Raw genomic sequence first — 27,668 nt, forward strand, 5'->3', positions numbered from 1 at the left:
AGAGTAAGAAAATTGAAGAAGAAGAAGAAGAAGAAGAAGAAGAGAATGCTAAAGAACAAGGTCAGGATAATGGAAAAGTAATTGAGTCAATGGAATGCACACCAGGTGTATGAAAATGGTGCAATAAGGAGTAAGAAACGAAGGAAGAGAGATTATAGAAGAAAATAGAAAAATGAAAAGAAAAAAAGCATAGAACTTCAACACGGGGCCGAAATGGTGGTGGTTGATGGTGGTGTGGCGAAATGGGGGTGGTCAGCATTGGTGGTGTTGTTGGCAGTGGTGCTTTGGTGGGCTGTCAGCGTTGGTGGTGGTGTTGGCAGTGGTGCCTTGGTGGTTATATTAGAGTAACATTATATGTAAAGGGTAGAATGGTCTTTTAATAGTCATAGGTCTATATTGTAAACACTATATATATTGAATGTCAGGGTTAACTTAATCAGGTTAACACAATTATTCTCCACACTTGTACATGGTATCACAGCCTAGGTTTTTCTGAAGAAGAAAAATATTTTTTTTCCTGGCATGGATTTTTCGTCCACCTCTTCCGCCACCACCGTTGCCCTCACACAGCCCCTACCAGCAACCCTGTCTGCCGTCCAGCCGCACTCGTCGGCGTCCGCCTTTGCTGCCCCGACCACCATCGCCGCTGCAGGCCCGCAGCCCTACGCTGCCTCATTCTTTTTGCAGCCTTTCTTCGCTGCAGGTTCCTCCACGCCGAGGACCTTCGGCCTCTCCATGGCGCAGTTTACCGCCACCTCGTCGTCCTCGTTGTCACGCACGCCGCCCCGGCAACCCCCCTGACTTTCACGCGGTCACCGCTACTCAATCGGCTAGAGTCGCACAACCGATTCCCACGACTCCCTCCTCTTCTCTTTTTGCTTTACCGCAACTCTCCGCCCCTAATCTAAGTAATTTGGTAACTATCATACTTTCTTCTCTTAAGGATTATTTATTATGGAAAACACAGATTGCTTGTTTGCTTTTGTCCCATCAATTGCTTGGTATGGTTGAAGGCATAATTCAATTCCCCCTGCTACTATTATTGATAAACGTGGTCTTTCGATTCCTAATGTTCAATTTTATGAATATTTGCTTGTGGATCAACAAATTAAGTCATGAATTTTTGCCACCTTGTCTAGAGATGTCTTCGTTGATGTGCATGATTTATCTACTTCTGTGGAAATTTGGAATCGTTTACAAACTAGGTTTATGCATGCTAGCATGGCTAGATCTATGGAATTGAAGGGACGTCTAACTCGCATTAAAAAGAGTGACTCGCAATTTATGGATGGATATTTGCGTGAGATTAAGGTTATTGCGGATTCCTTAACTACTATTCAGTGTCCTGTCTCAAATCAGGATTTAGTGCAGCATACGTTGTTTGGTTTGGATCGCGATTTTGAGCACGATCATATTGTCACTACCTTGTAGCATTACCCGTTTCCTCTTAGTTTTGATGACTTGCGACCTAAACTTCTGCTTCATGAACAACGCCTAAAAAGTTCGAAGGATGGTTCTGAATCTTCTTCGCATAATGCCTTGGTGGCTGTTCAGTCTTCTAGTTCTATTTCTCCCTCAAGGAATAATTCAGGTGGCCGGAATAGAGAGAAAAATAATAGAAATCGAGGGGGGAATAATGGTCGAAATCAAAATAATTGGGGTAATGGTGGTAACAATAACAACAACAATTCTCGTGGCTCTGGTAACAACAATAACAACAATGCTAATCGGGTACACTCCAATGGTGATTAAATATTCTAACTTGTCATCCTATAGTATGCCTTGCCTAGACTCTATTAGTAATGATTTGTCTTCAGCAGGGAGTAACTCATCAAGTAGCAATGTAAACTCTACCCCTACTTCCGATACTTGTGGTTTATGTTGGTTTCCAGGTCATCAAGCTGCCTATTGTCCTCAAAGATTCAATTCCAGCTTTGTTCCATGTTCATCTGAAAGTGTCACTCGAGCCTTAGCTGCACTGTCTGTTGGTGGCGAAGCTAATGATTCATTCCGGTACCCGGATTCGGGAGCTGCATCTCACATGACTCCTCAGGATGGTAAGTTTTCTGCTAAAACTCCTTATACTGGGTCTAGTTCTGTTGTAGTTGGTAATGATACCTTACTCCCAATTAAAAGTACTGGTAATTTAACCTTAAAAACTACAAGTCGTCCCCTCACGTTATCATCTATCTGTCATGTTCCTAACTTGAAGCATAATTTATTATCAGTTAACAAGTTGTGTCAAGAAAATGATTGTGTTGTGAGTTTTGATAAAAATTTTGTTCCTGTTAAAGACAAGACAACGGGGGAGGTTCTGCTTCGGGGATCCAGTAAGCAAGGTGTCTACCCTCTTCAGCCTATTGTTGTCCCTCCTGAGTCTACAGTTCCTGCTTTCCTAGCCACTAAGGAGTCGGGTGATGTTTGGCATGCTCGTCTGGGTCATACCTCTTCTAGCATCTTAGGATCTTTATGTTCAAATAAGTCTATCACATGTACTTCTAAGTTTCATGATGATTGTGTTGGATGTAAGTTAAGAAAAATACATCGTTTATTACCTTTTGATTCCGTTGAACATGTTTCTCCATATCCATTATATAAAATTCACAGTGATCTTTAGCAATCTCCTATTTTGTCAAATCAATTATATCGTTATTATGTTGTGTTTGTTGATGATTTCTTGTGTTATTCATGAATTTATCCTTTACGTCGTAAATCAGAAGCTTATTACCAATTATTGTGTTTCAAAAGATGGTTGAAAATATTTTTAATTGCAAAATTAAAAATTTTCAAAGTGATGGAGGTAGGGAATTTGATAATTCTCCTCTTCTACAACAATTTCGTGACAATGGCATAATTTTTCAGAAACCTTATCCCCACACTCCAGCTCAGAACAGTGTTGCAAAACGCAAACATCGTCATATTGTTGAGATGGCTCGTACTATGATCATTCATTCTGACTTTCCTACTGAATTTTGGGTTGATGCATCATATACTGCCACCTACACCATTAATAGATTATCCAGCTCGGTTTTAGGGGGTGTTTCTCCTTTTGAAAAAATGTTTCATCGTTCCCCTTCCTATCATTTTTTAAAAACGTTTGGTTGTGAATGCTTCCCTTTGTTTCTGGATTCTAAACATAACAAACTGCGACCTAAGTCTAAAACCTGTGTTTTTATTGGATATGTCTTGGATTATAAAGGTTATCGTTGTTTTGATCCTACTACCAATAAAGTGTTCACTAGTCGTCATGTTCATTTCCATGAACATAAGTTTCCTTATCGTACTCTTGTGGGTTCTCAATCCAAGACGTCTTACACGTCACCCCAGGCCTTAGAGTTAGATTGGAGTCCCACGAATGTCGCGTCGTCATGTGTGTCTGGCAGGTCTGTGTCTAATCCAACTCCGTCGAGTTCCACTCCTCCCCTACGTTCGGATTCCCCTGTCTTGCCCATACTCTCCCAACCGCCCGTTAGGCCTTCCCTCTCTCCTGGCCACGTGTCTGCTGAGCTCGCTGGCCCACCTTCGGTCGCTGGATCCCCAACCTTCACACCAGGTTCTGCTGGCTGGCACGCTGGATCACCAGCGCTAGCTGGCCCAGCACCTGCCCCTACTGCCTGGCCCGCTGGATCCCCAGCGCTCGCTGGCCCAGCTTCCATGTCGTACACCAACACTATTCCTAGATCTTCTTCTTCTCGTTGTCAACCATCATCCCATGGTCACTCGCTTAAAAGACGGTGTCTCTAAGCCAAAAATATTTATGAATTTAAAAACTGTTGTTGTTGAGTCTGAACCCACTAATTTTAAACAAGCTTCTAAAGACTTACGTTGGCGTCAAGCCATGCTAAATGAATATCAGGCTTTAATTAATAATCACACTTGGGAGTTGGTACCTCGCAACTATGATAAGAATTTACTTGGTTGTAAGTGGGTTTATGGGCTTAAATATAATTCTGATGGTTCTGTGGAGTGGTTCAAAGCCAGGCTTGTCGTTTTTGGAAATCACCAGCAGGCAGGTATTGATTACTTTGAAACCTTTAGTCCTGTTGTTAAGCCTACTACTGTTCGCTTAGTCCTTACTATTGATGTTTCTCTTAAATGGTCTATTCATCAATTAGATGTCAAAAATGCTTTTCTTCATGGTTTTCTTCATGAAGAGGTTTATATGCGTCAACCTCCGGGTTTTATTCATCCATCTAAACCTACTCATATTTGTCGTCTTCGTAAGTCCATTTATGGTTTGAAACAAGCTCCTCGAGCTTGGTTATCTCGTTTCAGCAATTTCCTATTATCTATTGGTTTCAAGTGCAGTAGTTGTGACACTTCTATGTTCGCTCTTAAGTTTCGTGGGCATCTTATCATTCTTCTCTTATATGTTGATGATATTGTCCTTACTGGTAGTAGACCTCCTCTTGTCACCAAATTCATTTCTGCCCTTTCTTCTCAATTTGCTATGAAGGATTTAGGGGATCTTCATTACTTCTTAGGTGTTCAGGTTGTGCGTACTCCATCTGGGTTATTTTTGTCTCAAAAAAAGTATGTTATTGATTTACTCCATAAATTCCATCTTCATACTGTTAAACCAGTTACCACTCCTGTTGTCTCTAGAGTAACATTGTCTCTGCTTGATGGAGAACTTCTTGCTGATCCCACAGATTATCGTAGTATGGTTGGTGCATTGCAGTACTTAACTACGACTCGTCCAGATATTGCTTATGCTGTTAATAAAATTTAAATTAATTATTTAAATCAAAACAAATTTGAACAAGACATGTGTGCGATTAGCCCATTTTCTTGGTCATCAACCTTGTTTTTTAAAAAATATAATATTAATTCATTGATTCAAAGTCATATGACATCTACAATAAAAGTCAAAACTAAACAAATACATATCAAAATGAAATAAATACAATTCTAATATGATAAAACCACGATCGTTAAGTAGATCTAACACTTCTGAAAACTCTCGTATTTCACATTGCTGTTTGATGCAGCATTCTGCAAGGGGGTCTGTCAATTTTTTGTAGTTTTGAAGTAGAACTGGATTCATTTCAAGTGATTGTAAACGAAGTCTTGACATCTGTTGCAACTCCGCACAAATTTCGATCAACAAATCAACCTCTTGAATTACACAAAAACCCAAAAATAAAGTCTCCAAACTCTCACATGGACATAGATAAAACTCAATATATGAGTAGATATAACCCAATATATGGGTAGAAAAACTTTCCATTAGAGAAAGACTGAAGTTTATTAGAAACATAAACATTAAAAACTAGTAACAAAAGGAGAAAAAGGGATCACCACCGCCCAAAAAGGTGGCGCTAGCCCCTAGGTTGAATATTAGGATTTTGTAAGAGAGGAGAGAAAAGAGCGAAAAAAAAGGAGAGGAGTATTTGTTCCTGGTCATCAACCTGTTTCAACATCTTATGGTTCAAAAATGAGCATACAGGGCTAAAAAATTGAATTATTAAAAAAAAAAATCAAAAGATGAGATTAGTTTGAACATACAACATAAAAATTGGATTATTAAACTTAATTTTGTTAAAATCGGGTGATCCTTAATTAGATTTATTAGATCAAATTTTGCATACTACACGTACACGGTACACTATCTCATTCCATAAATCACCACCTCTATTAGCATAATTTAGCCGTCACTCTTTCTTTTCTTTTTCGCACATTTGCCCCAACCCAAATAATGCTAATTTGACATCACCCAAATATGCTATAGACAAAGCTTTAGAATTTTCAACAGGCGATAGATTCATCTTTATAAATTAGCAAGTCGTAGATCTTTGTCCCGCAATATTCCTTTTATGTTTTTTCTTTAAATAATCTTGTGATTATTCTCTAATTTTGGCCATGGCTCAGTTATCAAGACAACCATATTAGTATAGCATTAGTATTAATAAAACACTAAAACAGACGAGGTAAAGCCGTAAAGGGCGCCAAACACAGGGTACAGAGTCTACAAACTGACCATGCGTGCGAAAGAAAGCCTATATGTTACGTGATATTTTCGTCAAATTTCTAATGCAAATATTTTATGCATATATGTATTCCTCACTTTAAAAAAAATGTGTAAGTACAAGATATCGAACACGTCATTTTTGAAATGAAAAGTAAGAGATTAAAAAAAGTACGTGTGACTCTTATTGTCATTTTCTTTTGAACCTAACCATTATCATCATTTGAGTATGGAGAGACTCAAGAGAGTAGTATTTTAGTAAGTTAATTTAATTATTATATATATTATATTCACCTAGGATTCAACACTTATCATCTCTTTTGAATGCAAAGTGTTCATGTTTTTTTTTACAGGAAAACTTGTTTATTTCTATTGTACCACTACTAATTACATATCTCAAATAAAAATCTTAATGTAGTATATATGAAAAATCTTTGATAAAACATATAAAAACATTTCATTATGTCATATTTAATCATATAACTACATAAGTTATCCTAAAAAAAACAGTTGAAATTTTAAGATAATATGTAAAGTACTTGAGATTAAATCATAGATGGATGATCTTTCCGAAGGTATATATTTTTGATCCACTGCTATATTATCAATTCTTTCTTATTACAAATTTATTTATGATGATATTTCAACAGAGAAATATAATATTTATAACAGAATTCAAATCCGTAAATAACACATGTCACAATTCCATTAGTAAATAATTTCTGCATCAACATTTTTTAAAGACGACCCTCGAAGTTGAATTCTATAAGGACGGCTGCAAATGATGGCATGTTGTGCCTTGTGGTCGATGATTAGCGGCCCGGTGGAGTTGTTGCGTAACATTTTGAGTTTGCTGCTCAATAACAGCTTCTAGTTGTAAGGCATGTGCTAAAACCCCCCACTTCATGTTCTCACACAAATTTGTTGTGATATCATTTCCATGTATGTGTCACACTTCTAGAAAAATTATAAGTAATTGTCAGTTAAAGGAAATCATCACTATATCTCACACAAATTTGTTGGTTATTATATATTTAAAATTATAAATTATTGAATGGTAGTAATAGTAATAATAAACACATAGAGTATCACACAATCCTGTGACATAAAATTTTGATTCATTTTTCCTTTTCATCCCTTTCTCTCTTTTCAACCTTTCCGTCACTTCCCTCTACTGAGAAACTCTTGGGGTGTCATTGTTAGAGTCCAAAATGGACTCTAACAGGGGTATTTTATTAATTTTATAGGTTGGCTATACCAAAGTTACATTTTGGTACTAAGTAGGAGTCACTTTGGTATTGATATCACAATGACTATTTTGGTACTAACTTACATTTACTTTGGTACTCAAATCTATAAAATTTATTTGATACCCTTGTTGGAATTCATTTTGTACGCCAATAATAAAATGTCAATCCAACTTCCCCTCTAGTGAGAAACTCTTCCCACCATTGAAACTCACAACTACCATCCCTACCTCCGCATCATTGATGGGAAAAAGTTTCGGCCACATGAGTGCGGAGCAACCGAGCAAGGTTGTCCCAGTTTGTAGTGGTGGGAACAAGCAACCCTAGCCGAAGAAGTAGCAAGATATTTTTTTTTCATCTAACTTTAAGGACTAATGTATGAAACAAATGTCACAACCTAGGATTAAAAGTCAAAAATAGGTGCCTAACAATTACTAATCAACTACATAATTTGTTTCTCCGAATAGGACTAATATTTATTTCATATCATCTCTAATAAGATGTACTTTCCAATACAACGAAGTCACTCCGCTAGTGATGGTCACTGGTGCGGGTCGGACCGTGGGTTGTAGTGGGCTGGGGTGAGATTTCACGGCCCAGGACCGGACTGTGAAATTTATGGGTTGGGCAGGCTGGTTGGTGGGCTTAAAAATCTTGGCCCACACCGGTCTGTTACCGGTTTTCACGGTTCGTGGGTCTGGTGGGCTGGATCGGGCTGGCGGGCCGGCATGAGAATTTTTTTCAAAATTATTTAATCATTGAAATTATTCATTATTATTATATAAAATCTTTAAAATGAATTAAGAATATATACAAATATTAATACTAATGAATAACTTCATTGTTTTTAAATTTGATTGAATTATAATATATGCAATTTGATTAGAATATATACAGTTTTATTAAAATATACACAATTTGGTTCAATATTTACTTGGATTGGGCTGGTCTGGTTCATGGGTCGGGTTGGACTGGTTTCATGGGTCGGGTTGGACTGGTTTCATGGTTCGGGCTGTGCGGTTTTAGTAGTGGGCTAGGCTCAAAAATCTGGCTCACGGCCCACCCACCAATTTCACGGTTCGAGCTGGGCTGGACCGGACTTTTTGCTGGCCCGGCCCACGAGGTGGGCTGGGCTGGATGGGTTGGATCGGCCCGCACTGTTGGCCATCTTTACACTCCGCCTTCAAGGAACGAGAAAAAAAATTGGTATGCCCTCTGAGCAGCGACCTTTGGGTCACTAAATGACTCCACCTTATCTTGAAGGAACTCGTATGCCTCCTTTATTAGCTGCTGCAATGGCTGTTGTAGTAGCTGCCTTTTTCAGAAAAGTAGCTCCAGTCTCCCTCACTTACTTGAAAAGCGGTAGCAACACTGACTTCGTTTTAAGACAAAGAAGGTATCTCCTGGACGCATTCAAGCAAGCTCTAATGCAGTATCATATTGTTATAGAAGACCAGATCGAGGGAAGGTTTCAAGCTTATAGGAGGTCACCACTCCTCCTTATTGAGTCTTTTCACGTCGTAGTATAAAATTCTGAAACACAGGTAGGTCTCAGCCTGCGAAACACAGGTGGTTATGAACCTAACCCAAGCTCATAAGCTCTCATGAAATAAAAAAAAAAAAAGAAGGTGATGTAAGCGATAGTATGTGTAGGTCGTTCTCTCCAGCCGAATTCATTCATGAAAATTTGTATTGTTCGATTTGCTAGAAATGAGAAAACAATCTCGTTCAACTTATTATGCTTTTATTGCTAATAACTTTCCCAAAAAAATGACATCTTGTGGAGTAGCTAGTTTTGCCATAAGAGAAGAGAACATAATTAGTTTATTGGAGTTTATTGATTGAAGATGACACTAATGTGCTCTTGAACATAATCTTTGTTGTAATAGATTTTTTCAGTCAAACTTTTAATCATCCAATTCAAATAGTTACTATAGTTAGATGAACGAAATAAGGGATATTGATAGAGTATAGATCTATTCCTGGGCCCTCAACCATCAGCTTAAGCTGATGGTCGAGGCCTCAGGAATAGATCTAAAACTCCTTCCTTCTTTAATCTTTACACAAACTACAATTTCTCTCCCCTCAAATCTAGCCAAACTCCCATTTCTCCACCATGTCCACACACCACATCCTCCTAATCTTCTCTCTCCTCGCCGTGATCTCCGCCGCATTCGCCGCCACAAGGCGAGGCCCACTCCTCGGAGGTTACAGCCCCATCAAAGACATCAAAGATCCGTACATTCAAGAAATCGCGAAATTCGCCGTTGATGAACACAACAAAGAAGAAGGGTCGCACCTTAAATTAGTCAAAATCGTCAAAGCTGAATCACAGGTTGTCGCCGGTACTAATTATCGTCTTACTCTCTCAGCCAATGATTCTCAACAGTATGTCGCCGTTGTTTATGATAAGCCGTGGCAACATCAGAGGAGTCTCACCTTGATAGAGTATAGATCTATTTCTGGGGCCTCAACCATCAGCTTAAGCTTTTGGTTGAGTTGGTCCTTTGACATGGTATCAGAGCCAGCGTGACATAAAGGTCACGGGTTCGAATCTCATCCACCCCTCCTTTCTCAGTGGAATATTTAGCGCTAGTTATGAGGGAGACCTGTGCTGCATCCACACTTCAAGACCTAAGGGCTCTTGCGTGAGGGGGCGTGATAGAGTATAGATCTATTCCTGGAGCCTCAACCATCAGCTTAAACTTTTGGTTGAGTTGGTCCTTTGACAGATATTCAACGTAAAAAAAAGCGCATTGAAAATTGTGCAAAAGCAAATATAGTAGGTAAATAAAGATAAAAAAGTAGGAAACAAGCTCTGAAATGTTGGCAACTCTTTTCTAGAACATTTGGCAAATTGTGAAATGTTGGGCCTCTGGGTGAGTGGCCCTGTGCGAGGGCAGTCCAGAGGTAATTCATCTTACCACGGGTCTCCGAAAGGGGGCCAAAAAAAAAATCCAACATTTTTATAATTCACAAAATACTTTCAAACTTACCTTTTTGTAATAGGTATCATTGATTCTCCTAACTATTTGTAATCTTTTTTTTTTTTGAATAGTAAAATTAATTCATTAATAAAAAGTCATACGACATCTACATAAGCAATCGAATCAAACAAATACATAAGTTGAATCAAACAAAAATTTCCTTCATAAAAACTACGATCGTCAAACAAATCTTGCAATGTGGAACATCTCCCGCTTATATCGCTGGAAAATACAGCCTTGTTGGAGAGACAATCTAACGATCCCTTGTAGTCGTGAGGATGATTTCCGTCGGATTCATCTGACCGTATTCGAAAAATTGATAACCTTTGAGATCCCGCATAATTCTTCACCAACAAAATAATTTCACGACAATCCATTAGATCTAGTATCCCGGATTGTAACCTGTAGAAATTCCCCCTCTAAAAGAGGAGAAAAACCCTGTCTTTCGAAGGAGGTCGAAAAACCTTGTCTTTCGAAGGAGATCGAAAAACCTTTTCTTACGAAGGAGATCGAAAACCCTGTCTTTGAGGGAGAAATTGTTATTGGAAACCTAAAAACAAATAAAAAAGCAAAAGGTGGGGCTTTCCAACGGTAAAAACCGATGGAAGCCCCTTTAAAAATCAACAATGGAGGCTAGGGTTTTTGAAAGTAGAGAGGAGAGAGGGGAGAGAGGGGAGAGAGAAAAAAAGGGTCCCGTCTGGGAAAGTGCGAGAACTATTTGTAATCTAATGAATCTAATCCAACTCAGAAATTTTCCCTCCAACTTTTAAATTTTAAACTATGTACAAGCTCAATTAGTGCCACTAGACTAGAAAATAGTAAATGAAACTAATTACATCTAGTTAACATATTAAAAAAGGTAAGTTGAATAGTGTTATGTGGAATATTTTAGAATACTCAAGTACAATGTAAAAATGGAAGAAACACAGTACAACATACAACACCAAAAAAAAAAAACTTAGGCCAAGTGTAATGTGTTCTTTAATAAAGTGGGGCACCAAGTCCATTCTTCAGGTAACCTTTCACCTGATTGCATTAAACATTTCATTTTTTCTGTAACGGAACTCCTTCTACACGCCTTCTTCTTCTCTCTTTCTTCATTTAAAACTAAGGCTTTTTGTTCTTCAAAAATCATCCTTCTTCTGGTAATTAATTTTTTAGTTTGACTCCTAAAGAAGATTAAACAACTCACCCTCATCTTAAAAAAATCAAAAAAGGCCGACATAACTTTTTGAATTATTTTTTTTAAGCAAAAAAAGTTCATTGCATTATTATTATTTTTACTTTATTCATCCCACAAAAACTTGTCTAACAATCACTTTCAGAAACAGGAAATTGAGATCTCAATTAAATTTTTTTCAGGAGAGAGAAAGAGGAAACTTCCATTTTCATGCTTTTCTTTTACTATATGCAATTGCAAACTAAGGAAGGGGCAATAAAGGAAGTACTCCATCACTTTCTCTCTCTACTCAACCAACTACTGATTACTCTGTTTGCCTTCTTCTTTAAACCTTCTTCCAACAACAACCTAGTTCATCATAATCATAGAAGTTGTAATTTCTTTTCTAACAACTATTTATCCTTTTTCATACAAGTTTTCTTCAGAATAGAAGGCTTAACTTTTTTAAAGTTTGCATTTTGTGCATAACTCCAAATTACCCATTTCATAATTTCAAGAAATTTCACATCTTCCATTGATTTTTGGTTAATGAGAGTGATTTTGGCATCTGGGGTTTGGTCGAAATTCAGAATGATTGCAGTTTAATGTCAATTACCATTTACCCATTTCATAATTCCAAGAATTTTCCACATCTTTCATTGATTTTTTTTGTTAATGGGAGTGATTTTGGCATCTGGGTATTTGTTGAATTTCAAAATGAATGTAGTTTGGTGGCAGTAACAGATCCAGAGCTTGAATTTGGAACTTTCTTTCTGATTGAATTTTGATAACAGGTATTGTTTGTTTTCTGACTTTTGTTTTTTCATTAAGTGAGACAAGAGTCAGAATTTGGCTTTAGTTTTGCAGTTTGTCTTGTGTTTATATCTTTCTGTGTAAGGTCAAATCCGTTAGCTAAGATTTTGTTTGTTCTTATGCCTTTTGTCCTATTGCTTGTCTCATTTTGTAGTTATCAAATTATAGATTGAGGCTTGAGAATTTTGTGAATGTAGAATCATGTACTTATTATGGAAAGGATAAAATTTGGTTCTTTTTTTTTATTGATTTGATTTTTGTTTTTGTTAAAGGAAATGACTTGGATTCTAGTATGTCACACTATCATATAATACTGCACCATTTAGGGCTTGTGTTGTTGGGTTTCCAATTCTCCTACTCTTGTGTTGTAGGACATCCTTTAAAATTCAGCCAAACATGGCATCTCAACTCAATGCTGGAATGTCCAAGAAAGTTGCTGGTATTAGATTGTGGGAAATAATAGGGATAACCATTGGAGGTTTAATTATGATAATCCTTTCAATATTGCTGTATCTGTGCCTTACTGCTAGGAAGAAATCGCGAAGAACAACCAACAATATACCTCTTAGCCAAATTCCTTCGATTTCGAAAGAAATCCGAGAAATAAGAGTAGACCAAGTTTCTCAAATTGGGTATGGTAGCTATCCTGATGGAGTTCTAGAGAGAATCAAAGAGAAGGATTCAGACAAGCTTTTGGTTCATCCAAACATCGAGAAAATACAAACAAGAGAGAATAAAAGTCATTCAGGTTCTTTTACTCGAGCCGAAAAGGATAGCATTGGGTCTCCGATGGGGGATAAGCCTTCTTCTCACCCGATAACTGCTCCTTCTCCGCTATCCGGACTTCCTGAATTTTCTCGCCTTGGTTGGGGGCATTGGTTTACTCTAAGAGACCTTGAAGTTGCAACAGACCGCTTTGCCAAGCAAAATGTCATTGGTGAGGGAGGATATGGCATTGTTTACCGGGGTGAGCTAATTAATGGGACTCCAGTTGCAATTAAGAGGCTCCTTAACAACCTGTAGGTGATTATATGAGCTTTCTTTGGTGTTCATCAAGCTATTGAGCTCATGTTCAATGTGATCATATCTTAATGAGCTGCTAACCTTCAAGATTGTTTGTAATGATTTTGATGATTAAATTGCAGTGGACAGGCAGAAAAGGAATTCAGGGTTGAAGTGGAGGCAATTGGTCATGTGCGACATAAAAACTTAGTTCGACTTCTTGGATACTGCATTGAAGGAACTCACAGGTATATGCTCTTGCTGTGGATATGGAAGTACTACCTTCATTTTATACATGATATTGAGATGTAGGATATTGTAAAACTTAAATTCACTTTAAAATAAGCATTAATTTGTGTGTCCCTTGTTTTTTGAAATGCCCTATGTTGCTGTTAGAGACTATACTACCCTTTTAAATACCTAAACCAAATTAATGGTTATATATTTTTCTCTAGGTTACCTGTTTATGTTCCTGAAAGTAAAACAAGTCTTAGATGTGCTAATCAACTACAAACTGAAAATATATTGTAGGTTGTTGGTTTATGAGTATGTCAATAATGGAAATTTGGAGCAATGGCTTCATGGTGCAATGCGTCAACATGGAAATCTCACTTGGGATGCTCGCATGAAGGTTCTTATTGGCACTGCTAAGGCGTAAGTTGTTGAAATAAAGAACATCAGTGTCATCATGAAGTGTCAATTTTATCATTTTTAGGATACTGATTCTAATATTCATTTCAGCCTAGCTTATTTGCATGAGGCCATTGAACCTAAGGTTGTGCATCGGGACATCAAGTCAAGTAACATACTGATAGATGATGAGTTTAATGCAAAGGTGTCTGATTTTGGCTTGGCAAAGTTGTTGGGTGCCGGAAAGACTCACATTGCAACGAGAGTCATGGGTACATTTGGGTGAGTTTGTATTTTATATTTTAGCTGATCCTCTTCCTTTAAGTTCTTAACTACCATAGAACTTCTTCATTGTAAAATATAATTGGAAAGGAATAAGAAGAAAATAGTTTTTTTTCTTGTTATTAAATCATAAACTTGCTTATTGGGTTCTTGCAGGTATGTGGCTCCAGAATATGCCAATAGTGGTCTTCTGAATGAGAAAAGTGATGTCTACAGTTTTGGGGTTGTTCTCTTGGAATCTATTACGGGGAGGGACCCAGTGGATTATGCTCGTCCCCAGAATGAGGTAAAGTCTATAAAATACTGCTAGTTTTATTGTATGAAGCTGAAAAATTAGTTACTTGAATGTTGCTGTCTTCATGTTTGAAGCAGAATTGCATCACTGATGCTCTCACTGCTTTTTCTGGTCTGGAATTTAACAATAACACTTTGTTCCTGTGTAGAGTATGATGCAACTTTCAACTAGTTCACACTAATATCAATCTTTTAAACACTGAAAGCATTGTTTTATAACTTGATATCAGACTTCCCAGTTGAAACCGAGTACAAATATTGATTTCTTGGTCTAACTCAGCATCATCTGTATTTGGTGTTAGTCCAAGCTGTCGCAGCCTACATTAGTACTAGAGTCTGACGGTCGTACTAATAATCTTGTGTGGCTATAGGTAAACCTAGTGGACTGGCTCAAAACTATGGTTGGTAACAGACGGGCAGAAGAGGTGGTAGATCCCAACATGGACAATAGACCCTCAACAAGGGCTCTTAAGAGAGCACTTTTGACCGCTTTGAGGTGTGTAGATCCAGATTCTGAGAAGCGTCCAAAGATGGGTCAAGTTGCTCGAATGCTTGAATCAGAGGAATATCCCGTTCCTCGTGAGGTATAATTTCCTTCATTCCTTTCCAAAAATTTACACTGTTACTTCTTCGATATGTTAAAATTCTGAGCCATGATATGAAAGTAATGGTAAATGTGCCCATGTCTCTTGCTTTAAACCATGTGCCGCTTAGTCAAAACAACCAAGATTTTTTTTTTCCAAGATACCTAAACATACCCTGACACTAATTAATTGCTTAATATAAAATCATCATCCATTTTCTGGCATTTTTGCATCATGTGTTTCATACTTCCTACTTTAGACATTTGGCTCAATATGGAGTCATCCTATAATGATACGTGACTCTTCATATTCCTCCCCACAACGTAATTCCTTTAATATGGATGTCATGTTCGTTTCCTGACTATCCTCACACTTTCACACCACTATGAAATCATTGCGATTTTATAGGAGACATCGAAGGCACTAGGTAGTAATCATTTTTGAATCAAGTTATTTATGGAACTTGTTGGGTTTGCAGGATCGGAGACATCGAAGGAGCCAAGCTGGTGAGAATGAATCTCCGAGGCTTAGTGTTTAACACACTTTCATGATTGGAAAGCCAAAACGAAGAAAATACATAGTCATCGTGTACGAGTTGATAGTTAACAGGAGAAATTGCAAGCTTCAATTAGTTGAAGTCTTTGTGCTCTCCGTGCTGTCATTTAGTGGTAAATTGAATCCACGTATATATATATAGAGAGAGTGATTTTGCTCTCCCCCCCTCATTACTTTTCTTTTCCTTGCCCAGGTTCTGCTTTCTATTGTAGTAGCTGATTTTATAGGATCGATATGGTTTGTATAAGTGGTGTTGGGCACTTTCTTTGATGCCGAAGCGCCGGTATGGGGTTCTGTACAGGCCTTTTTAGGCTAGGGGAGTTGTTAATACTTGAGTTAATATTTCATGAACAAGAAGTAGGAAATATATGGGATTGTTTATATATTTAGATGAGGTGTGTTTGAAAATCAATATAGCTTGTGTTTTGTTGCTGCAAACTTGATATTTTTTCCTAATTTGGTGGAACATAGCAATCCAGGTTGGGTTGTTAGGTGAAGTGTTAAGCAACTGTGTTTTTCAATCTTTATTTGAATTCCACCATATCATTCCAAGTATATGCCAGTTAAAGAATAGCGGTTTGAAAATTCTGTTGGTTATATATGCTGGTGCTTAAAAGACGATATGAAACCTTGATCCTTTTGAAACATAAATAAATTATTTGTATCATTGCATTTGCATTGTTGAAGGAAGACAACATAGTATTGAAGTGATATAAGCTTTGTAATAATTGTGCTTATTATTAAACAATTAGCCTATTCCGGAACTCATATAGGAAAAGGAAGGAAGGTGTTGAGTTGTTATGAATTGCTCACACTTTGTACTTTTCCTAACCAAAGGCACTTGTCTTCTGAAGAAAAATCAGATGCAGAATTGTTACTTGCCACATTTCTTCAACACTTTCTTTACATTTTGTTTCCGGAACCAAAATATTTGTAAGGGTCTTCCGGGAACCAAACATGGCAAAGAATATTTTGATTATGAACTTTTACTAATCCATTAAAAAAACAGTAGTAAGAGAAATCTTATAAGATTCGTCTTAATATATAATTTTTAAAATATCGATTGTTTGTAACTTTATACCTGTCTAAGTAAAGATTATAGTGGTTCAATTACGCTTATGAAATAATAAAGAAAGATCAGTTTAAGCAAAAGAGATAGAGGGTGTAATATAGTAAACAAATATTTAGCTAGACTAATTCATTTAGCTCTCATGCTCAGTCACTTGATTCATTTGACTCTCATGCTCCTTCAGGTAGAGAATATTTATAATACACCTGGGTGTACTATGCTCATGGTACACCCAAGATTATTTTCTCCAAATGAGCAAAATGAGCGAATGGGCAAAATGAGCAAATGAGAAAACATTTCTACTCATTTAAGAAAATGAGCAAACACTTTTATTACAAAATGAGCAAAATGAGCAAATGAGTAAATGAGCAAAATGCCCATAGAACAAATTTGGTGTCAAATGAGCACCTGAAGTTCTAATTTATTACAAAAATACCCCTGAGTGTACCATGAGTGAACTCCTTCAAGTATTTACGACATTATCACCCATTATATAATTATCTTTCTATAGATTGGAAAGAAGGAACCTCTACTCCTCACCCCCAAGAACTACAAGAAGTTGGTATAAGGTAAGTCCCAACCAACTACACTAAGTTTTGTGGAGAAGATAGTAGATATAGAAATAATGTTAATGAACTTGATTTTAATTTTGTAAGGAAATATTCATGCTAATGTCCATGATATTAGAACTCAATCCCCAAGCATGTGTTTTTTCTCAAAAAAATTAATACCATTCAATAAAATCTTTTAAATTAGCACTCATTATACAACCACCACAATTTGCCACCATCCTTGCTTTTGTCCATGAATATTGAATACCCATCTTTACAACCTGACATATCCCTCAATATATTCTTCATTTCAGTGTTTCGTCAACCTTATGTTAGATTATTGGAAGTCCCATGTGCTAGAACCTAACTTTAAGAGGGCCTTCATTAGCACTTCGAAGTTGCAATCATTTTATTCATAAAGAGCTAAAGTTATACAACATTATCAATCAATCGAAAAAACAATAATATGTTCCCTTCGGCGTAAAGCAAAAAAGAACGTGAAGGATGAAAAGGGACACCTTCAACCAAAAAACAAAAAGAATAGAGAGAATGCTACCTATAAGTTGAAGTTTTTAAGTTATAGCAACATTTTATGCATTACAACAGACTTACAGCAGCTGACCAGAATCCACATTCAACAAAATACATTGCACTAATTACTCAAATCATGTATGAAAGAAATCAATGTAATACTTTGATACACATCAGACATTCCTTAGCAAATGGGGATTTTACAATTACACATGTGAAGCTTCATTATGAGGGCCTGTCCGTGTATTTAACAACGGTTGAAGAGCTTTAACAACGATGCTCATATTTGGGCGAAAATCAGATTCATACTGCACACATAGCGCGGCTACAGCGGCCATCTGGGTTAAAGAAATGTGGAAAAGAGAGTTCAAGGTTAGCCCACTTAATTAATCTAAAGACTAACCAATAAAAAGAGTCCAACAATCCCAAGATTACCTTAGCAACAGCCTTGGGAGGATAGTCTGATCCTAATCTTGGATCAACACATTGCTTTACCTTATCTTCACTAAGCTTTGGAGTTGCCTGGATGAAGCAAATAATCATGGTGAGATAACTTGAAATCCCAAAACAAAGAGGTTAACTTAGAAATACAAACATTACCCATGTCACAAGACTCTGCTGTCCACGAGGTAGTGTATGGTCTACAGGTTTACGCCCGGTTAAGAGCTCCAGGAGAACGACACCGAAACTATAGACGTCACTCTTTGAGCTCAATTGTCCAGTCATAGCGTATCTATCAGAAGACAACATAAAAACAGTGTTAGTCCCAATAATAATCATAGCAGAGGGAGAAAAGGAAAGAAATAAATAAAAATTAAATATAACACTAAAAATATGTAGGCATGGGTACTAAGTTTTCCTGGTTGAAATTTTTTTTTTTCAAGAGCTGGCCAAATTCGGCCGATTAGAGACCTGGACATAAAACTCGTGTCCTACATTAGTAGGTGAGTCTTAACATAAAATAGAGACATCACAATTATGACTTGCTGCCTCCCAAATGAGGGTTAGGTATACAACAGCCCGTCTTTTATGAATTACAACTTTAATATGAGCAAGGAAGACAGCATGACTTTCTGAATCTCATAAAAACTACAGTTAACATGACCCCAAACTCCCGAGGGAAGCAGTGAGGAATTTTGGGACAGCAGGTATAAGATAAAATTTTGAATTATTACACACAATGGCACTTACTCGGGAGCATGGTATCCAAATGTTCCGAGAACACGTGTGGAATGTAGACGTGCTGCCATATCTGGGGCTTGGTTTGACAAGTCAAAATCAGCAATTTTTGCAACGTCATCGTCGAATAAAAGAACATTGCTGGACTTAATATCACGATGTATAATGTGAGGTTGAGCTTTCTCATGCAAATACTCAAGCCCTTTGGCTGCTCCAACAGCAATTTTAACTCTCTGTGCCCATGAGAGGACAGGACCAGGCTGTGCTCCTTTGACACCTTTTCGTCCTAAATATATAAACGCCATTCTATTAGTTAGTGAACATCCTAGATATTATGAGCACTAGTAGAAACATTTTTCCACAGGAGTTCTACAGACATTTCAGCTAAAAGGTCAAAACCTTTCCCTTTTATCTAAAGGGAAAGGATCACAAAGAAGAAATTATACAGGAAGTCTTCCAACACCTACATTGTCCTTTCTTCATAACAGCTAGCAAGTATAATTAAAAAGGTAAAGAAGAAATAATGATAGAGAACCAACTTCCAGATCGCTTTTTCTTCATACCAGTAACAAGTATATTTTATAACATACTAAATTGAACAGAAAAGGACAAGAAAATGAAGTCAAAAGCTGGATCTGATTCATCAATAAACATGTGCATAATCCTTAACAGCAAAATGATAGTTATGATCTGTAAAAGGTAGAGGACGACATAACCAACATCATAATGACTCTTACTCTCTAAAGCAATATCACTTGCAAAGTTGCAATTATATGTAAATATTTCAGTTACTATGGTACTACCAAATGTCCCACATCTAAAATCTTGTAGTCAATAACCAAAACATCTTAAAAACCAATCAAACATTCAAACCTTGTAAAATTAGGAAGTTCCTTTGATAAGCAAGGTTTCTAGAGCAGCCAACTACAACATTGTTTGCTGAATGCTGATAAATAAACAAAAAATTGACACTATGACTAGAAAAGCAATTCTGCCATTTAGAAACTTCTAATCCATGAGATGGTCTTCAGTTAGCTTCATTAGTATTACTTCTTGTTAATAGGGTAGCATGCATAATCTCAACAGCTGTAGATGCCTGCTTTCCAGAGAGGAATTTTCAAGAAAATGCTCATAAAGCAAGATTTTCAAAAAACTGAAATACATTTATTTCCAGATGTACTGATACAAGACTAATTCAAATCATGACCTTGACCAGTTCTACAAGTCAAATATAGTCTTCAGCACCAAAATTATGCTGAATTAATCAAATTAGAGGCTTCAAATGTTTAAGAATATTTTGAGTTTCATCTATTGCTTAATGAAGGTATGCATGTGGTCAATAAAAGTGATATGCAGACAATGTTCATGCTGGAGGCTGTTCAACAAGCGATGGCTGAACTGAAACCAATGAGTAACTAATTAACAACTTCTTACCATGAAGAATATCATGAAGAGAACCATTTGCAGCATACTCGTATGCAAGGACTCGAAAGTTGCCATCAAGACAATAACCCACAAGCTCAAGCACATTCTCATGTTTAAGTCTTGATACCATTGACACCTGTAAAGCATGTATCAGGGTGTTAAATTAACTTGATAGAACACAAAAACACTAGGGAATCAAAACCACATCTTGCTGCAGTCATTACCTGTCCCAAAATCTCTTGGTCTGGTTGTTTACTGGAATCTAATTTTTTCAAGGCAGCCGCTTGTCCACTTCTTAGTGTGCCATAATAAACTCTTCCATAAGATCCCTCACCAATCAAAGCCTTCGTTCCGAAGTTTTCTGTAATTTCTTTCAACTCATCTACAGTTATAGCAGGAACTGCAGGAGGCTGAAAATTTACAGTTTGGGTGTCCTTTGGCTTATCTTCTTTTGTTGGATAAGCTGTATGATTACCTGAATAATGGAAAATTTTCAGATAACTAAATCTATTTGACAAACCAAAAGCAGAGAAATCCAAGAAATGACAACAGATCAAATGATCATTTTAAGTAGAAGATAGTGTGCACTACTCATTAGTACAAGTACGCACGACAATCAAGCAACTGCAACAGACGAATCCCAACACTTACCAGATGGATTATGTGTCATAAATGCTCCATTATCACCACCTCTCTGAAAATCATCATCTCCACAGCAACTAAAACAGCTCATGGTTGTCCCTCAAGAGTAGCAAGCAAGATTAATACAGCAAGTACGCGATGAATTCCCAAAACTGCATTTTTGCAAAGACAATTAGAACCAGAAAACAGTGAGCTTAAGGTTGGTAAAAGGATGATAATTTCACTGTCTTTAATCCCAGAGTAGATTTTTAATTCCTCCCAAATCATTTCTAACTAAAAGTTTAACTAACTACAAAACCAAAATATGTAAATACCACTCTCTTTAACTCCATTTCAAAGAACATAAAATTTCCACCAGAAAATTGGGTATTGCAAAAATCAAACCAAAGAGGATGATGATGATCTAACAAAATAGACCCAGAATTCAAATTGGCGACCAATTAATAAATTAGATCTTTAAAATACCTACAACTTCTAAATCACAGATACCCAGAAGAAAAAAAGGTTAAGACATTATAAAAAAATATTAGAAACTTGCTCAACTAATTATATAAGAAATTACGCCATGTTTAACCAAACAGAAAAGGAATCAAACTCAAATAATCAAACACAAGCATATTCCCACATCAATTCAGTGCACAATTACAGTATTATAAAACTATTTACTTCAGATCAGTAACACTTAAGCTGAAAAAAGGGCAACAAAATAAAACAAATTTAACTGCAATAGATGATGAAAAATGAAAGTCTACAGGAATCAGAAGCTTACCAAAAGATTGATTAGTGTAAATGAAGGAGAAAAAATTGGAGATATTAGCAGAGTTTTTGGAGTTTAGCAAAAAGTAGGCAAGGGTAAGAAGGAAAAGCGAGTGAGCAAAAGGTGCGGGTAGGATGAGAGAGAAACGCGTACTTTAGTCTTTAGGAAGAATTTTGTAAGAAAAGATCACGCTGCAAATTTATGAATTTCCTTGAAAATATTGAGATGAGTTGAAAACTTGGAATGGATTTGGTCTTTTAATCTGACCTCTAACCACCATTCCCAGGTCCCCACTTGACGTTATGTAACGTCAAAAAATTGGGCTAACTTGAAATTATATTACAATTCCTTTCTTGGTTGTAGAAATTGTTATTTTATGGTACCATCTCAAATTATATTATTTCATTCGGCATTTCCTCTCATTTAATTGCAATATTTTCAGTTTCAGAACTATTTACAATCACTTATTTAATTAGCTTTTGTATTTATGTACGAAAAAACATAATCATGTAGGATCTTATTAGATTCGTCTCAATGTGTAATTTATTAATATCTAATTTTTAATTTTTTTCTTAAAACAGAACTAAAGATATTAATCGTGTAAATTTTATATTGATAAACATGAAACTGAGAGTGTTGCAATTAAATGGGAGCAGAAGAAGTATTATCTTTCGTCTTTAACCGCTCGCTAACTATCTTCCAGAATCCATTATCACTATCTTCACAAACCGAGATCCATTATGCCGTCTTTTTGCATCTATTTTGATCTATCAATCATTATCAAAAGTAGTTGGCGACTACATTTTTCGATGGATCGAAGGGTTGTGAAGAGGGGGGTCTAGTGGGTTTGTCGGTTTGGTAAATGGTGATAGTGGTGCTTGGGACTCCGAGAAGGTGGTTGGCGAGTGGTTAGAATGATAAGGGGGAATATTGTTGTTGATAGTGGTATCAAATATAGATTATCAATTATTAAGGGGTACCATGTGAAATTTAATTATTTGATGTGGTACCAAACTAAACAATTGACAAAAACTTAAGGCCCCAATACTTTGTAGAATTTCTCAAAAATTTGATGGGAAATTCCTAATGGTAACCTTAAACTTATCGAGTTTCTCATTGGTGGCCTTAAGTTTTTTTATTCTCACCGATAACCCTCAATTATTATTTTATTCCCAAATGTGACCTTATAGAGTAAAAAACCGTTAGTTACGTTAACTTTTCATTAGAACTAGTCTCTTGGCAAACAAACGAAGGTGCTTCTGGTCAATTTTGACGTCAAATTTGACCCTTAAGGGACAAAATGACACTCAATTCTTCAACCGACCAAATTTTAGGCATGGAAACCAATTTAGACTTTAAATTTGACCCTTAAAGGCTAAAATGAACCCAAAAACTTTACCCAAGCAATTTTTGCGACACGCAATCCTAGACAATTTTCAAGTACGCGAATCGAGACATTTATTCTAATGAAAAGTTAACAAAAGTAATGATTTTTTACTCTATAGGGTCATATTTGGGAATAAAATAATAATTGAAGGTTACTAGTAGGAATAAAAAAAAACTTAGGACCACCAATGGAAAACTCGAAAAATTCGAGGTCACCATTGAAAATTTCTCAAATTTGATTATGTGTTGTACATACATGTGAACTTATAGAGCAGTAGGTGATAGTCTAGTGGTGTTGGCATCACGTCCGATCCCAAAGATCCTAGGATCGAGTCTCACCCCTTGTAAGTAAGGATCTCCAATTTCACCCCTCCTTACAAGTGACTTCATCTTACCTTAAATAAAACTAGTATTTTTTGCACGCTATGTGTGCATGTCATATTATCATTCTTTTTCTCAATTAGTTATTCATGGGTGCTACAAAAAATTTGATTTGAACAAATAAACGATTTTTAATTATTTAAATATATTTTCTTAAATCAATGTTTCGTTGGTTTTTTTAGTTATTTTGTTCATCATTATTCAAGTCTCTATTATATAAGTGAAGAGAATACAAAGCAGAAGAAATCCTATGCTCAAATAAAATGGAAGAATTTGTGTATCACATTCAATCGTTGAATATTAATAAAGTGAAAGAATTTGTGTGTCAAATTCAATCGTTGAATATTAATAAAGTGGAAGAGTTTAATTTGTATAATAGAGATCATTGAATAATAATCAACATTTAGGTTTTAAAATATTATCATTATAATTATTAATATGAAATAGATTCAAGTCTTTATTTTTTGTACGGATTGTTTCAATCAAGTTATATTGTCAATTTATTTTTTTTATCAGAATTTTTCTCACATATTAAGAGAAAATCATTCTCCTTAATTTAATATTTAATTGAAATTTGAAATTCAATTCCATTATTAACTTGTTCAATACTCCATCCGTTTCCTAAAAGATCTTCCCTCTTTCCGTTTAAGTGCGTTTCCAAAAGATCTTCCATCTTTTACTTTATTCCTTATTTGGAATTTTATTTCCCCTTTTTACCCTCTCATGTCACTATCATATGGTCCACCATTACATTATTAATTCAATTTTACTCCCTTTCTCTCTCCTACTTTAACCTCTTTTTATTTGTTTATTTATCTTAACCCCTTTCTCTCTCCTACTTTACCCAACCCACACCCCACACAAATTAATTCTCATTGGTATCTGTAGTAACAGTAACAAGGAAGATCTTTAGGAAACGGAGGTAGTATATGGCAAGTAGGAAGAAAAAAAAGACTATTAAATATATAAAGGAATTTAAATCATTAAGGTTATATTAGACTTTTTGTGAGGGGACACCATCTTCCTCACCCCTTCACTTATGTAATAGAGATATATATGGGAACTTATAATACTTGTGAATATTTTAAATTATCATTGTGTGATATGTAAATAGTACGTATTAGAAAGACTTTTTTCTAAATAAAGGGGAAAAAGTGTCACCTTTTCTAGAATACTTCTTTCTTATAATTTGGTTTGATGTTATTAAATTTACTTGAAAAATCCAAGCGTTACAAAAGATCAAAAACCAAGTGATGACCATGCAGAATGCAAATAATCAAAGCCAAGTGATGCCTTATACAAGATTACATCCATGCTAAGTCCCTGCTTAAAAAGAGATAGCCATAAAATTGGACCCTCTCCCTTTGTGAATGATCTCAACACCAAGCTCCTTCTTTGATAAATTTCCAATGAAGTTGAATATGAAATTTCAATTCAGAGGACCCTCATTATTCTCATTGCACTATTTTACAAAAAGTTCGACTCCACAATGAGAAAGGAGTGAGAAATGCAGTCACTAGTTGAAAAAAAATTTATGGCTCGACAAAAGGCTAGAATTTCAGTGCAATTGATTTCTATGAGCGAGACAGGACTTAAAAATAGGCACACTGAGTTTCCCAAGTGATCTCGAAGGACACCACCAATGGATGATTTAGAAATAAACGAGTTTAGTTGACATTTTCCAATATAAGAGACCAACATTTAATTAGAGGGGACCATTCGGTTTCTCGGTGGATAGATTTTGGAGGAGTAGAAATAGAAAGGAAAGAATGACGGAAGAAATGATGGATTGCGGAGAATGTCGTCACATGCTCACAACCATATAGGAAAAGGTTTGCACACCCTTTAATCTACCATCTCAGTCTAAGAAGGACCAAATCTTGGAGTTGTAACAAGGAGCATGAAACATTTTTAAATGTTCTTACATTCCCTTCTATCCAAAGAATCCAGAAGATAATGAAGAAAGTTGCAGCCTATAATTAATTCTTTGAAGAATGTTGAACCCTAATTTTGATAATGACAAAGGAACAAAGATGCAAACTAAGTACTGGACTAACAAGTTGTTTGAGTGAGTGAATTTCAAGGTATCAATGAAAGGAACAAAGAGAATACTAAATCAAGGAAGCAATCAAGTTTGGATTTTGAAGACTAAGTGAAGATTTTCTCTATTTGGTACTGGAGCTGCATTGGAGCAAGAAGACTAAAGTGAGGCTTTTTGTTTCTAGTTCCATTGTAAAGGAACGAGTGAAGATGGTAAGGAACTATGGTAGTTTAGAATGAGAATGATCGTTTGTTCCTTGGATAGGAACAGACGAATTGGCGCTAAACTTATAAGTTAAAGGAACTAACAATTAAAAGGAACTAGACTTAGGATGAAGCATTACAACGGTACACTTATGACAGTTAAGTAAATTATGCCTAGAATCTAGGTAACCGTTTTATTTAAGGAAAAATTTGATTTTATGAAAAATCTTTTTGAGGAAAAGATTTTATTTTCCAAAGATAATAAAAATATTTTTCGGTTTTTACGGAAATAATTTAAAGATAATATTTTTATTAAAAGGATTTTATTTCGGTTTTATTAATTAATATGTTTTCAATTAAATCGGATTTTCGAGTAATGCTTAAAGTGGTTGCTAAAATTAAGGAGCAGTAACTAAAAACACTCCCACGTTTAACAATGATCATGGAGATCATGGGATGTTTAAGGAACGTGTTCCTCCGAGTAAGGAACATCATGGAATAGTGGTTTTACCACTACTACATGTTATAATCCCATGTTCTAAGTTATTACCACTATAAATACTAATGTCTAATTAAGTTCCAAAGTGTGTCTAACTAAGTGATTTAGTGAGTTTAACTAAGTAAAGTGTCTGTGCTTTCATTCTCTCATAAAAGCCATTTGTTCTTTGCTTTCTTATTCTAATTCCACTAAGTTTATTCGATCAATTGTATTTTGGTTTTTGGGGTAAGGGGACTTTGAGTGAAGTTCTGTAAGAGAGAAGCTTTGAGTAAAGCAAGTAAAAGTGAGAAAACTTCAAGTGAAGTTGAGATGAACAACTATTAAGGGAACAATGGTTCAGGAACTTGAGTTTAGGAACTCAAGGTGTGGCTCGTAAGTAGAATTAGGTTGTAACAAAGTTGTTTGGCCTAATTAGTAAAAGAATTAAGTTTAAAATCCCTTGTGGCCGAGGTTGTTTCTTCTTGTTGGGCTCAAGAAGTTTTTCCTCGTAAAAATCCCTTGTGTTCCTTTAGCTTGTTTATTTGTTTCAGTTTAAAATTCCACAAAAAGTTACGTTTATTTCTACACAAACAATTCACCCCCTCTTATATTGTTCCTAGTGAAATAACAATTGGTATCAGAGCTAGAACTCACAAAAGATAGGAAACCCTATTGAGAAAAAGATCGAAGGATAAACAATGAATACCACCGAGAAACTTGAGGAAGGTTACTCCACGCAAAGGTCTCCCATGTTCAATGGGAAGTTATATTCCTGCTGGAAGAACCGAATGGAGATATTCATCAAGGCTGAAAACTACCAGGTATGGAGAGTCATTGAAGTTGGTAATTTCGAAGTCACAACTACTAATGACAAAAATGAGGTAATTCTGAAACCCTTCTCTGAATATGACAAAGCTGATTTTGAAAAAATGGAAGTAAATGTCATGGCTGTTATGATCATGGGATGCAAATCGGCAAAGCAAAAATGGGATTTACTAGAAGTAACTCACGAAGGAACTAATGAAGTCAAAATATCTAAAATTGATTTACTAATGAATCAATGTGAACTGTTCTCCATGAAGACTAAGGAAAGCATACAAGAGATGTTTACTCGTTTTACTAACATTATAAATAAGTTAGCTTCTCTTGGAAAGTTTATTTCATCAGAGGAATAGGTTCGAAAAGTTCTTAGGAGTCTTCCTAAGGACAGATGGATGGCTAAGGTCACTGCTTTACAAGAAACAAAAGACTTCACTAAGTTCAACTTGGAACAGCTGGCTGGGTCACTTATGACTCATGAGCTTCACCTTGACATTGAATATGGTGAAAGATCCAAATCAAAATCCATCGCTCTTAAAGCAGATGATGAAGATGACTCTGACTCAGAAGAAGATGAAGCAGCTCTCATGGTTTGAAAATTTCGAAAGATGTATAGGAACATGAAGAACGGGAACTTCAAAGGTAAAACTAAAAAGTTCCCTAATAAAGCTGCTTGTCATAAATG

The 27,668-nt window shown here is 36.0% G+C and overlaps 3 protein-coding genes across 4 annotated transcripts; 2 read left to right on the forward strand and 1 right to left on the reverse strand.

The window, feature by feature from the left end:
* The first annotated feature begins 1,221 nt into the window (after window positions 1–1,221).
* LOC125495553 (uncharacterized) lies at window positions 1,222–3,744 on the forward strand. Its single transcript, XM_057393323.1, has 5 exons — window positions 1,222–1,311; window positions 1,432–1,744; window positions 1,893–2,057; window positions 2,295–2,438; window positions 3,200–3,744. Exons 1-5 carry the CDS (start codon window positions 1,222–1,224, stop codon window positions 3,742–3,744), a joined length of 1,257 nt encoding a protein of 418 aa, XP_057249306.1.
* Window positions 3,745–11,216: 7,472 nt separating this feature from the next.
* Window positions 11,217–15,910, forward strand: LOC104889156 (probable receptor-like protein kinase At2g42960). 2 transcript variants are annotated; one of them, XM_010674309.4, is made up of 8 exons: window positions 11,217–12,155; window positions 12,546–13,193; window positions 13,320–13,424; window positions 13,708–13,830; window positions 13,918–14,088; window positions 14,245–14,374; window positions 14,754–14,966; window positions 15,445–15,910. In XM_010674309.4, the coding sequence occupies exons 2-8, from the start codon at window positions 12,571–12,573 to the stop codon at window positions 15,502–15,504; spliced, it is 1,425 nt and encodes a 474-aa protein (XP_010672611.2). In that variant the 5' UTR covers window positions 11,217–12,155; window positions 12,546–12,570; the 3' UTR covers window positions 15,505–15,910. The 2 variants fall into 2 exon arrangements, with proteins under 2 accessions (XP_010672611.2, XP_048497226.1); XM_048641269.2 differs by lacking the exon at window positions 11,217–12,155 and having other exon boundaries at window positions 13,010–13,197.
* A 1,772-nt stretch (window positions 15,911–17,682) lies between these two features.
* On the reverse strand, window positions 17,683–21,907 carry LOC104889157 (pto-interacting protein 1). Its single transcript, XM_010674311.4, has 8 exons — window positions 21,688–21,907; window positions 20,928–21,070; window positions 20,501–20,751; window positions 20,286–20,412; window positions 18,864–19,137; window positions 18,273–18,405; window positions 18,108–18,194; window positions 17,683–18,010 (listed from the first exon to the last, which is right to left on the reverse strand). The coding sequence occupies exons 2-8, from the start codon at window positions 21,007–21,009 to the stop codon at window positions 17,879–17,881; spliced, it is 1,086 nt and encodes a 361-aa protein (XP_010672613.1). The 5' UTR covers window positions 21,010–21,070; window positions 21,688–21,907; the 3' UTR covers window positions 17,683–17,878.
* Window positions 21,908–27,668: the final 5,761 nt, after the last annotated feature.

Source organism: Beta vulgaris, chromosome 3 (assembly GCF_026745355.1).
Source record: "Beta vulgaris subsp. vulgaris cultivar EL10 chromosome 3, EL10.2, whole genome shotgun sequence".
Lineage (NCBI taxonomy): Eukaryota > Viridiplantae > Streptophyta > Magnoliopsida > Caryophyllales > Amaranthaceae > Beta > Beta vulgaris.

Bases quoted from the DNA above. Each gene is read 5' to 3' on its own strand.
- LOC125495553 (XM_057393323.1), top strand. From the start codon at position 1,222: ATGGCTAGATCTATGGAATTGAAGGGACGTCTAACTCGCATTAAAAAG. The intron at 1,745-1,892 runs GTGATTAAATAT...GTTGGTTTCCAG, and splicing joins TAATCGGGTACACTCCAATG to GTCATCAAGCTGCCTATTGT. The intron at 2,439-3,199 runs GTCATACCTCTT...TGGATTATAAAG, and splicing joins TGTTTGGCATGCTCGTCTGG to GTTATCGTTGTTTTGATCCT.
- LOC104889156 (XM_010674309.4), top strand. From the start codon at position 12,571: ATGGCATCTCAACTCAATGCTGGAATGTCCAAGAAAGTTGCTGGTATT. The intron at 13,831-13,917 runs GTAAGTTGTTGA...TATTCATTTCAG, and splicing joins CTTATTGGCACTGCTAAGGC to CCTAGCTTATTTGCATGAGG. The intron at 14,375-14,753 runs GTAAAGTCTATA...GTGTGGCTATAG, and splicing joins ATGCTCGTCCCCAGAATGAG to GTAAACCTAGTGGACTGGCT.
- LOC104889157 (XM_010674311.4), bottom strand. From the start codon at position 21,009: ATGAGCTGTTTTAGTTGCTGTGGAGATGATGATTTTCAGAGAGGTGGT. The intron at 20,752-20,927 runs GTAAGTGTTGGG...TCCATTATTCAG, and splicing joins TATGACACATAATCCATCTG to GTAATCATACAGCTTATCCA. The intron at 18,406-18,863 runs GTAAGTGCCATT...GTCTTCTGATAG, and splicing joins TTTGGATACCATGCTCCCGA to ATACGCTATGACTGGACAAT.